Source organism: Dendrobates tinctorius, unplaced genomic scaffold (assembly GCF_039654945.1).
Source record: "Dendrobates tinctorius isolate UK_male_01 unplaced genomic scaffold, ASM3965494v1 ptg000082l, whole genome shotgun sequence".
Lineage (NCBI taxonomy): Eukaryota > Metazoa > Chordata > Amphibia > Anura > Dendrobatidae > Dendrobates > Dendrobates tinctorius.
The window spans coordinates 21,811,037-21,822,500 of NW_027361750.1; the positions used below are offsets into that span (position 1 = coordinate 21,811,037).

The window sequence follows — 11,464 nt, forward strand, 5'->3', positions numbered from 1 at the left end:
CGCCAGTTTGGGGGTAGTAGAGGGTGGCACACCATTCTAGGGGGTGCACAGGGTGGCACGCCAGTCTGGGGGGCCGCACAGGGTGGCACGCCGTCACGTAGTGTGACTGTGGCACGCCGGTTTGGGGGCAGCGGAAGGTGGCACACCATTCTAGGGGCTGTACAGGGTGGCACGTGGTCTGGGGGCTGCACAGGGTGGCACGTCGGTCTGGGGGCTGCACAGGGTGGCACGCCGGTCTGGGGGCTGCACAGGGTGGCACGCCATTCTAGGGGGTTCACAGGGTGGCACACCATTCTGGGAACTGCAGAGGGTGGCACGCGGGTATGTAGTGTGGCTGTGGCACGCCGGTCTGGGGGCAGTAGAGGGTGGCACACCATTCTAGGGGCTGTACAGGGTGACACGCCTGTCTGGGGGATATGAAGCTGCACTTGGTAGCTGCCAGGCTGGCGCACTGGGGAGATCCAGTGACGTGTCCTGTAGTTACAGCCGGCGCCTCCCGGTGACCCGGATGTAGAGCGCGGTGCGGCCACTAGGCGGCGCTGCTCAGTGAACACCTCCTCCTGTATCAAACAGGCCGTCACCGGTTCGGAGGCTGCGGGCCGCCCGTGCAATGAGACGCTGAGCCCGTGACGTCATATAACCAGCCGCCTGCGCCCCCGGCCGCGTCCTCTCCGCTTCTGCACACAGACATGGCGCCGATGGGCATCCGCCTGTCTCCCCTGGGCATCGGGGTGTTCTGCCTGCTCGGCCTGGGGGTGCTCTACCATGTGTACTCGGGCTTCCTCACCTGGCGCTTCTCCTTCCTCCTCGGGGAGCGGACAGGGGAGACGGTGGACCTGCGGGAGCTGCTGGCGGTGGCGGTGCAGGCAGCGGAGCTGGGCGGAGTGGAGGTGAAAGCTGTGCGGGAGAGCAATAAGCTGAACGAGAACCTGAAGGGCAAAACCCGGGAGGGCGCGGACGAGAAGATGACCCGCGGGGATCTGCTGTCCAACCGGAAGATGGCCAACCTCATCAAGAACTCCTTCCCGGGGCTGCAAGTGAGTGGTGACGTCATAGCCTCTGCACCGCCAATCAGATCAGCTGTTTTATGTCGGAACAGCACAGGAGCTGTGATCTGACTGGCTGGTACCAGAGTCCTGTTAGCTGGCCTGTCCTGTGCCTCAGGCTCTCACCCTTCTTTATTTTTTCTCTTTATTTTTTTCATATAGCGCTAACATATTCCGCAGTGCTTTACAGTTTGCACACATTAGATTGTGAGCCCCATCGGGGACAGTGATGATAAATTCCCTATCAGTATGTCTTTAGAATGTGGGAGGAACCCGGAGGAAACCCACACAAACACGGGGAGAACATACAAACTCCTTGCAGATGTTGTCCTTGGTGGGATTTGAACCCAGGACTCCAGCGCTATCCACAAGGCCCCCGTGCTGCCCACCACCCTCTGGTGTTGCTGGGGTCAGGTATATTGGACCCATATAAAGTCCCAGTGCCTCCTTCCTGCCAACCCCACAAGGCCTGCAGCTTACAGTCTGAGCAGTGGCGTCCATTCTCCCCTGTACACAGAGCGGCTGGCACGGGCGGTGCAGTCATGTCATTGGGGCGTCGTGTAGTCCTCAGACCTCCCGCATGCCATAGCCACCCGCCAAGATCCAACTGCAATGTGTCTTGTAGTACCGACCATGCAGTGTTATTTCTGTCCTCGTGTAAGAGACTGTAGGCCCATATACAGCCCTGTCCTCCGGGGACCCCTAGAGGTGGAGACGCTGTGTGCTGTACAGCAGGGTCCGATTAGGGCAGTCATGTGGGGTTTTACTGCCCCTCTATTAATTTTCTAAAGACAAATTGTACACCTTGCTCATGCTTTGTTTCAGTCCTATGACGTTTTCATCCTCTGCTTGCTTTTAGTGACTGGAAACAGTGTTTGTGGTGCCGGCCTAGTACTTCTCCCAGATAATGGCCCACAGACTGGCCACGATGGATCTGACATTCTCATTGTGGCTTTTGTACAGCTATGACCGCTGTGGCCGACCTGATTGTAAATGATGTCAGACAGATCCAGCTGGCGTGTAAGGGTCCATCAAGTTTTCTTTGCGGTACCAGTATTTTTGTTAGAAGATGACAGAACAGGAAAACCGGGAATCTGCTTGTTACGGTTGCATTGTTTTGCTCCATCATAGGACACACACAATGTAAATGGTGGCAGAGCCTGGTGAGGAATGTGCACGGAGCCTATTGACTTTAATAGGGTTCATTGGGCTACATTGGAGCCTCCAATGCTGATCTAAATGCATCGTTAAAGGGGTTGTACTGAGACTAACTTTCCTATCCATAGAATTGAGTTGCTGTTTACTGATGTCCCACCACTAGATTAATGACAGATTGCAAGTCCCCCCATTTGCCTGGAGTGACGGTTGTTCACAGGCGCTGCCTCATAATCATTGTGTATTAGACTGATGGAGATAACACTATTAGGCCTCTTTCACACATCTTTGTGTCCAGTAAGTGTGGTGACAGTTTTCACACGTACTGGAGATGCTTACATGTGTAGACCCATTCAAGTGAATGGGATTGTGCACATGTCAGTGTGTTTCCATGGACTCTGTGTCCCTGGGAAAAATACCCTGACATGTCTGTTTTTCAATAGCAGCATGGGCTGCAAAACGTCCCCGGCACGTGCATACTTCTGCTACGCGGATAACATCTGTGTGTCATCAGAACCACAAGTACCGGTGCCTGGGAAGCAGCAGTACAGTAAGCACTGTTCCCCAGCGCTGGGTGCTGAAGACTGCTCGCATCATTCTCCCTTGCTCGTGCTGTGAGCAGCATGGCTGTGGAGTCGGTAAGCCAAAACTCCGACTCCTCAATTTCCATGACGCCGACTCCACCAAAATGGGCTCCGACTCCATGACTCTGACTCCACAGCCCTGGTGAGCAGGAGAGAATGATGAGAGTCGTGTTCAACTGATAACAGCGAGAGCTGGCGCTGGCTTCTGGGACTACTACTCATATCAGCCTACACCTGCTGCCGCTAATAACAGTGAGATCAGGTAGTGGCTGATGGGAGTATTCGTCAGCCGCCTGCGCTATAAATAAATATAACGTTGTGGGTTCCCCTGTATGTTTGATAACCAGCCAGGCAGAACTGACAGCTGCGAGCTGCAACCCTCAGCTGTCGGCTTCAGCAAGGCTGGCTATCAAGAATAGAAGGGTCCCCACTCTGTTTTTTTAAATTATTTAAATAAATATTTTAAAATAACTGCGTGGAGTCCCCCCCATTTTTTTGACAACCAGCCTTGCTAAAGCAGACAGCTGGGGACTGGTATTCTCAGGCTTTTAAGGGCCATGGATATTGTTTCCCCACCAGCCTAAAAATAGCAGTCCGCAGCTATTCAGAAAAGGAACATCTATTAGATACTCCAATTCTGGCACTTTGTCCCTGTAGCGGTGGCAAGTGGGGTTTGCATTTGTCGGGCTGATGTCACCTTTGTATTGTGCAGTGACATCAAGCCCATGGCTTAGTAATGGAGAGTAGAGTTGAGCGAATTTGTTCAGGTGCCCGCTTATTCGGGTTGGGCTCTCCTTGCATGTGCTGTGACTGTGACACAGTCACGACACATGCAGCTGAGGCGCCAATCAGCTGATCATCCGGCGCGCTCCATGTATCGAGATTCCTGCTGTAGCTTATTCGGTAAGCGCTATAGATTGCCGAATAAGCGGGCACCCGAACAAATTCGCCCAACTCTAATGGTGAGGCGTCTATAAGATACTTATTCATTACTAATCCTATAGTTATATGGTAAATGCACAGAAAGTATAAAGTCCTTAATTTGAAATAGAATAAATAAAAAGTTTTCCATTTTTTATTTAGAAATAGCAAACAGTTATACTCGCCTAACGCCCATTCCATTGAATCCAATGTCTCCTGTAAAAAACAAAAATATCCCTCACCTGTCTGTCTTTCTGTGGCACGCCGTAATCCATATCTGGAGATAAATAGTTTTCAACCTGGACAGTGCCCCGATGCGACCATCCAGGTTGAGAACCACTGATGAATGAGCTCCTGCGATCGCAGCATCCCAGCCAGGCCCTTGAACTGCGGTGACTTCAGCACCGTGAGAAAAAGTCACATGGAAAGTTCACCGCAGTTCAGCTCAGTGAGTTCACAGCAGATAAGTCACTGAGCTGAACTGCGGTGAATTCAGCGACTGGGAACGCAGCCTCAATGACCTGCTGTAACCTACATGAGGTCACTGCTGCTCGCTGAGGCTGCACTCGAAGCAGCTCATTTATCAGTTGTTCTCAGACTTGATGTTCGCGTCTTGGCACTGTCCAGATTGAAAACTATTTATCTCCAGACATTGATTACGGTGTCGGACAGGTGAGGGATATTGTGCCTTCTCTGGGCACCTGCAGGCTGCTATTTTTAGGCTTGGAGGGGGGGGGGTCAATATTCAGGGCTAGAGTTGAGCGACTTTGGTCGGATCGGGTTTCATGAAACAAAATTTGCTTCAGATGAAACTCGTCCAACTAGGGCAAAAAAAGTCGGAGTTTCGTCCGCTCAATGCCGACTTTTATTTCCCATTGACTTGCATTGGGGTTGGGTTTCGGACGAAACTCAGACTTTTTTTGCCCTAGTCGGACAAGTTTCATCTGAAGCAAATTTTGTTTCATGAAACCCGATCCGACCAAAGTCGCTCAACTCTATTCAGGGCGCCTTACCAGCCTGAGAATACCAGCCCCCAGCTTTCTGCTTTAGTAAGGCTGGTTGTCAAAAATAGGGGGGACCCCATGTGGTTTTTTTAAATTATTTATTTAATACCTGTTTGTGTGAGCTAAGCAGAATGACCGCTATCAAAAGAGCGAGTGCCGGGCTGCTGCTGGTGGTTTCTGTGACTGGCGAACACGTATATCGCACTTTGTTCTGCATTTGCTGTAAGGCTGGTTTTGTAAATCTAATCATGACTTATGACTGATATGATTAGCCTAAATAGTGGAAGTAAACGTAGAATAGCTGATGTAGTCATCATGTTTCTATATTACCGGACTCCATGATATGAGAAGTATTTGCAGTGACACCCAGGTTAGCAAAAATGTTTTCATTTTCTTTTTCATATAGTTACGCAGCCAAATAATTGCTATGGGGTTTACTTTATGATTTATGAGAGCTCGGTTACTTCCATACATTTTGGGCGACTTTGTCATCTCCAGTCTGACCACCATCTTGGTACATGCTCTCCCGTGTGGTCAGGATTTGGGAGTCTGTCTCTGACGTCCTGTGAATTACAGGATGACATCATGAAACCCCTCCTGTCAGCTCTGATGCCTCCCCTATCTATCTATCTATCTATCTATCTATCTATCTATCTATCTATCTATCTATCTATCTATCTATCTATCTATCTTTCCCAGCATCCTTATGTAGACTGACAGGAACAGAATGATTGTTAAAGGGGTTGTCTACTCCCTAGACAACTACTTCCTAATGCTGTAGACCCTAAAACCAATCTTTGTATTCACATTCTTTTCAGCGTTGGGATCCCCTATGTCTCACATTACATAGTGATGCCACGTGAGCTTAAGGCTGTGTTCACACACAGCTTTTTTTAGCGTTTTTTACCTCAGTTTTCACTATAAAACCGCTAAAAATAAGCTTCCCAGTCATTTCTATGCATTTTGCACTTTTTGTGCACATTGATGCGTTTTTTACCGCAAAAAAAACACATCGCGGTAAAAAACGCAGCATGCTCATCAATTTTGAGGATTTTTCCGTGGTTTTGGCTTCTTCCATGCGGTTTGAAACCGCATCAAAACCGCGCAAAAACCGCCGCGGAAAAATAGGTGCGGTTTCTGGGAAGGGATTCAGGTTTTTGAGCAGAAATTTTCTGCAACGTGTGCACTTAGCCTATGGCTGCTTATTGAGTGCAGCGCTCATATGGCATAACAGTGTGTTGACAACCCCTTTTATACAATATTTCTGTCTCCATACAGTATCATGTTATCGCCTGCACATCTCCAAAGGGCTATGTGCTGCCAATAATGGTGTTGCATTTTGGTGCGCATGGCGCACCGTCAAAAGGACGCATGCGCCGGCAAATGCATACCTGCACACGGCCTGCGTACCCAATGCTAAAGATAGGGTATGCAGGTCGCACGCAGCGTCATGCGCCCATAGGCGGAGCTGACCGGAGGAGGTGCGGCTGTAGGCGGAGCTTCACGCTGGCCATTCGCATCCCTCCTCAGTTCCAGGAAACGCTAGTGTGAAAGTAGCCTTAGTCACATATTCAGTTTCTGGGAAATTCCCAACTGCGGTGTATAAACCAATGCAAAATAGTATTTTGTGCAAGCCTGTAGATGGCATTCGCAACGCAGGTGATCTGATCTCACGTGGGGTGTACCCTGCACGGCCCCCTCTACCATCTGGTAACTTCCATTTTGTTGCTTAGGTGAATACTGAAGAGCATCTCGGTGAAGATGACAAGGAGACCATCTCCTGGGATCATGTCATCCCCAATGCCATAAAAGAGATTGTGAAGAATTCAAAATTGGTCCCTTCAGAAAGTATCACAATATGGATAGACCCACTGGACGCGACACACGAGTATACAGGTAGGTGTCTTATTCCAAGCTTCTGCTGATGGGTTGTGGCTGCTGGGTAGGGGCAATTAATAATTAACTTTTAGTGAAGCTAGGGCGTTCATCTAAAGGGAAGGCAGCTTATTAACCCCTCCAAACCCATTGAAATAATTTAGTTAAACATACCATCAGCCATAGCTTAAGGCTATAGGAGGCCATATCTCTGGTAAGACAAGTTGGTCGGATCATTTCCTCATCACATAAGGGTAGAGAATACAACGAAAGATCACAGGAAAGCAAAGCAGCCATACTTGCCAATCCCTGCTCACAATATATCTGTGACTGGCACCTTACGCAAGCCCTAGCCCCATAGAGGCCTTACCCGGTGCATCTAGAACACTAAGCAACCACCCCCCTCATGGTTGATAGATAGGAAACCTCAAACAGTCCAACACATAGTGTCAGGATGCAAAATGCAAGCAGGAACAGCGTATACCGAACGCCACCACCAAGTAACGGGAATTGTATACAGGAACATCTGCACAGCATATGGGCTTCCTCCCCTGCCCAGAAGCTGTGGTCTGATCAGACCATGTTCCTGCACGGTCAGACACAGCCATTACACAGTACACAGCCGGGACACATTTATAAGACTACCTCGGCACAGGAAAACTTCATTTAAATACGTCCAATTGTGAAAATTATTATTATTCCAAGATCTATTGAGTAAAATCTTGATTGAAATTAACTTTTTTTTTTTTTTCGTGGGAAAACCTCTTTAGTGCGATATTTGTACAACACCAAACATTTTGCATTGTGCTGTTATCACCGTACAGCCCTAGAGGCCTTTGATAATTCTCGATCTGTCAGTATAAAGCTGTCCGCATCAACAATCACAGCGCTGATCAGCAAGTAAAGAAGCCAGGGCCCGTGCATTGTGCGTCCTGCAGACAGTCACACGTATGTTGTATGTGTGTGGGGGGCCGGCCTCACTAGGAGGTTAGGGAGAGAGAGGCCTGCTGGAGAAGTTAGGGGGCACCTACTGTGACTGCTCATGACGTGACGTGGGGGACTGCTGTGACTATTAGTATCATCGCATTACGGTAAGCAGAATCGTCGTCACTACTGAATATGTTGGAATAAGACTAGTTCTTATGATAAAAACTGTTCCTTTTTTTTTTTTTTTTCCTCAGAGAATCTCGTTAATTATGTGACTACCATGGTGTGTGTTGCTGTAAATGGGAAACCAATCATAGGTGTAATACATAAACCTTTCACAGGGTATACTGGTAAGTGTTTTCTTGTAGCTTGGTCCTTATTTGTATTTTTTTCACTTAATATTCTGTATACTAAACATTATTTTTGCAATGTATATTTACACATTAAACTCTTTAGTACATGGACCGTGGGTGATGTGAACTACTAGTGATTCTCCATTTAAAGGGTCCCATCAGTACATAACATTGTGTTCCTTGTCTTCTAATGAGTCACTATGCAAAATGTTACCAAAACAGCCTGTGACGGTGAAAGTTGCCGGTGACATCCAGCAAGCTGCCTGTAACAAAGTGCTGCATGCCCTCATCTAAGCACTGGGCTTGGTTGAGGGTCTGTCACACTTTCTTATATGAAGTGATTTAGCTAAGCATGTGAGTAGGATCACACTGTGACTACTTCTTTTCCTTATATTGAAGACACCTGTGCAGGGAAGTAAATTTGGCTGTCACAAAACCATAGGTATTGCTGCTCACTCCTTTTCCAGTGATTGAGGCTGAACCACAATACCGGAAACAGTCCATGAACTGTTGTGGCTCCATTTGAACCACCATTTCAGCTTTTCTTTTATTGGAGCACTGGAGTGGTGTTAATAATTTAAGTTCCCTGTCCCTAGTCCTATAGTTACTAGCCACCCTCTTCATCTGTTATCAGCGCTGCTCCTGTCGGGCTCCAGCAATTTGTTACCTACTGGATCGCTACAACGTGATCTGGAAGTAGCAGCTCAATGTAAGTCAATGAGAGCCAGAACAAAGGTCTAATGGGCTTACACAAAGATCTTGTGACCATCTCTCTGACTTCCGGTAAGTCAAAAAATGCGGTCGCAGCATAGATGGTGGCTAGGGACCAGTGTGGCACCGGGAACAGGTGAAGAGTCGTGGAACTTAGATTAGTAGAGTGGTGCTTTAAAGAAAAGCATTTAATCTCGGACAGCCACTAAGATCTACCTAAATGACTCCCCTACCAAAGTTGTGCACGCATTACTACTTCTGTGTGATGTGCTTGGTCGTATCTTGAATGATGCATTTCTAAAATCTTGATTTATTTCTTCTCATTTTCTGCGCAAGCGTGGGCTATGGTGGAAGGTGGCTCCAATACTAAGAAGCGTGCCTCTTACAATGAGAAAACCCCAACTATCATTGTTTCCCGAAGCCATTCAGGGGCAGTGAAAGAAGTGACCCTTAAGACATTTGGCAACCAGACTAAAATTATATCCGCAGGAGGGTCAGGTATGTATTGTAGCAAGATAAGTCGCAAATGGTGCATTTTTCTGAAAAGTAATATGTTCCTTCAGAGGGTCTAATTACCAATAGCTAAGAGATTTCTGAAGGTTTCCAAGCTAAAGTTGCCTCTCCTAACAGATACCCATCCATGGAAACTTTCAAAAAAGTTTGTACACGGACGAGTCCCATTATCTTATATTAAAGTCTATGAAATCATTTATAGGAGTGAAAATCAAACACTGCTTTAATTAATAAAACCCAACTTTTTGTTGCGTTTTTTTTTTCCATGCAGCAGTATGTTACTTAAAGGGAACCTCTTCACCCCCAGCCTGCCTTCACCTTCTGACTAGTCCAAATTTTACCATTCTGACCTGTGTGACTTTATGTGGTGATAACTCTGGGATGCTTTAACGGATTCCACTGATTCTGAGACTTTTTTTTGTGACGCATTGTACTTTGTTAGTGGTAAATTTAGGACAAATTAGTTTATTTGTGAAAATATCAGAAATTTGGTGAAACTTTAGCAATTTTCAAACTTTTCATTTGTGTGCCCTTAAACCAGAGAGTTCTGTCACACAAAATTAGTTAATAACAATTCCCACATGTCTACTTTACATCTGCATCATTTTTTTTTTTTGTTAGGAAGCTATAAGGGTTAAAAGTTCATTAGCAATTTTTTTTTTTTTTTTCCAAGAACATATTTTTTAGGGACTACATCACGTTGGAAGTAACTTTGAGGGGCCTGGCCTATATGACAGAAAATCCCCAAAAGTGACAACATTTTAAAAATTGCATCCCTAGAAGTGCTCAAAACAACATTCAAGTAGTTTATTAACCCGTCAGGTGCTTCACAGCAATTAAAGCAATGTGGATTAAAAAATGACATTTTTTTTTAACTTTTTTCCACAAAAATGTTGCTTTAGCTGCAAATCTTGCATTTTCACAAGGATAACAGTAGAAAATGGACCATTTAAATTTGTTGTGCAATTCCTCCTGTGTATGCCGATATCCCATATGTGGTGGAAAACTAAGGTTGGGTGCACGGCAGGGCTTGGAAGGGAAGGAGCACAGTTTGACTTTTGGAACGCAGAATTGGCTGGAATCGATTGCGCACACCATGTCGTGTTTGGAGAGTCCCTAATGTGCCTAAAAAGTGGAACGCTCCCCCACAAGTGACTCCATTTTGGAAACTAAACCTTTAAGGAATTTATCTAGATATGTGGGTGAGCACCTTGAACTCCTAGGTGCTTCACAGAAGTTTATAACATAGAGCCATAAAGATAAAATCACATTTTTCCAACAAAAATGGTGCTTTAGCCATTTTTTTTATTTTCACAAGGGTAACAGGAGAAAATGGACCCCAAAATTTGTCCAATTTCTACTAAGTACAGTGATACTCCATGTGTGGTGAAAAACTACTGTTTGGCCACACTGCCAAGCTCCAAAACGAAGGAGTGATGTTTTGGAGCGCAAAATGGAATTGATGGAATTATTTGCAGAAGACTTGAGGTGCCAAAACCATAAAAACCTACCACAAGTGACCCTATATTAGAATTGATCTAGTATTTTGGTATGTGAATTTTATAATGTGGTGGGGTATATGAGTTTTGTAGAGTACTTTCAGGTTGGTATGTGTAATTCTGTAGAGTACATCAGATTGACATGTGAGTTGTGTAGAGTACATCAAGTTGTGCAATAAATTTGAGTAATTAAGAATTAAATTTAGTAGTCCATGGATGAGTGGTACACTTTAAAACTGTCTTTCATGCACAGCTGAGGTTTACCTATTTTGTAGCACACTTTGCACTTTTGTGACAGTCCTTTCTTTTCAGTTTGAGGGACCTCTACAGGAGAAATGTTGCACTGGTACGATACAAGCACCTTCAGTTCCAAAAGTATTGGGGCACGCTTTTTCATGACTTCCAAATATTAGGGACTTGATCACTACCTGAAGGAATGTGCCGGTCAGGCCTCCAGATTGTGGTGGCACATGAGCGTTACACTCAGGGCTGTGGAGTCTATGAGCCAAACCACCGACTCCGACTCTTCAATTTCCCTGACTCCCGACTCCACAGCTTTGGTCACTACTGAGCATGTACCGTAATTTTTGGATTATAAGATGCACTTTTTTCCCAAAAATTTTTTGGGGAAAATGAGGGTGCGTCTTATAATGCGGATATACTTTACCGGTAACCATTGCTGCAGGCTGTAATGAGGGGGTGCCCGGCAGTACTGCGGGGTTGTCTCCGGTGCTGCGGGGGCTCTGCCGACATTTTGTGAAAGGCCAGAGCCCCCGCAGTTCCATGGTTTCCTATGCAGTGGACTCCGGGAAAATGGACGCCATGGGTGGCGCATGTGCAGATGGAGATCTCGGCACCAAGATTTCGGGAGATGAG

General features: G+C 46.4%; 1 protein-coding gene across 1 annotated transcript in view; it reads left to right on the plus strand.

Annotated features, from left to right (window-relative positions):
• The first annotated feature begins 491 nt into the window (after positions 1-491).
• BPNT2 (3'(2'), 5'-bisphosphate nucleotidase 2) overlaps positions 492-11,464 on the plus strand; it is an 18,051-nt gene continuing 7,078 nt past the window's right edge. Inside the window, exons 1-4 of the mRNA XM_073583968.1 lie at positions 492-1,037; positions 6,444-6,606; positions 7,767-7,862; positions 8,913-9,074. Of these exons, the coding sequence (XP_073440069.1) occupies positions 690-1,037; positions 6,444-6,606; positions 7,767-7,862; positions 8,913-9,074 (769 nt within the window). The 5' untranslated portion in view covers positions 492-689. The remainder of the gene's footprint in view (positions 1,038-6,443; positions 6,607-7,766; positions 7,863-8,912; positions 9,075-11,464) is intronic.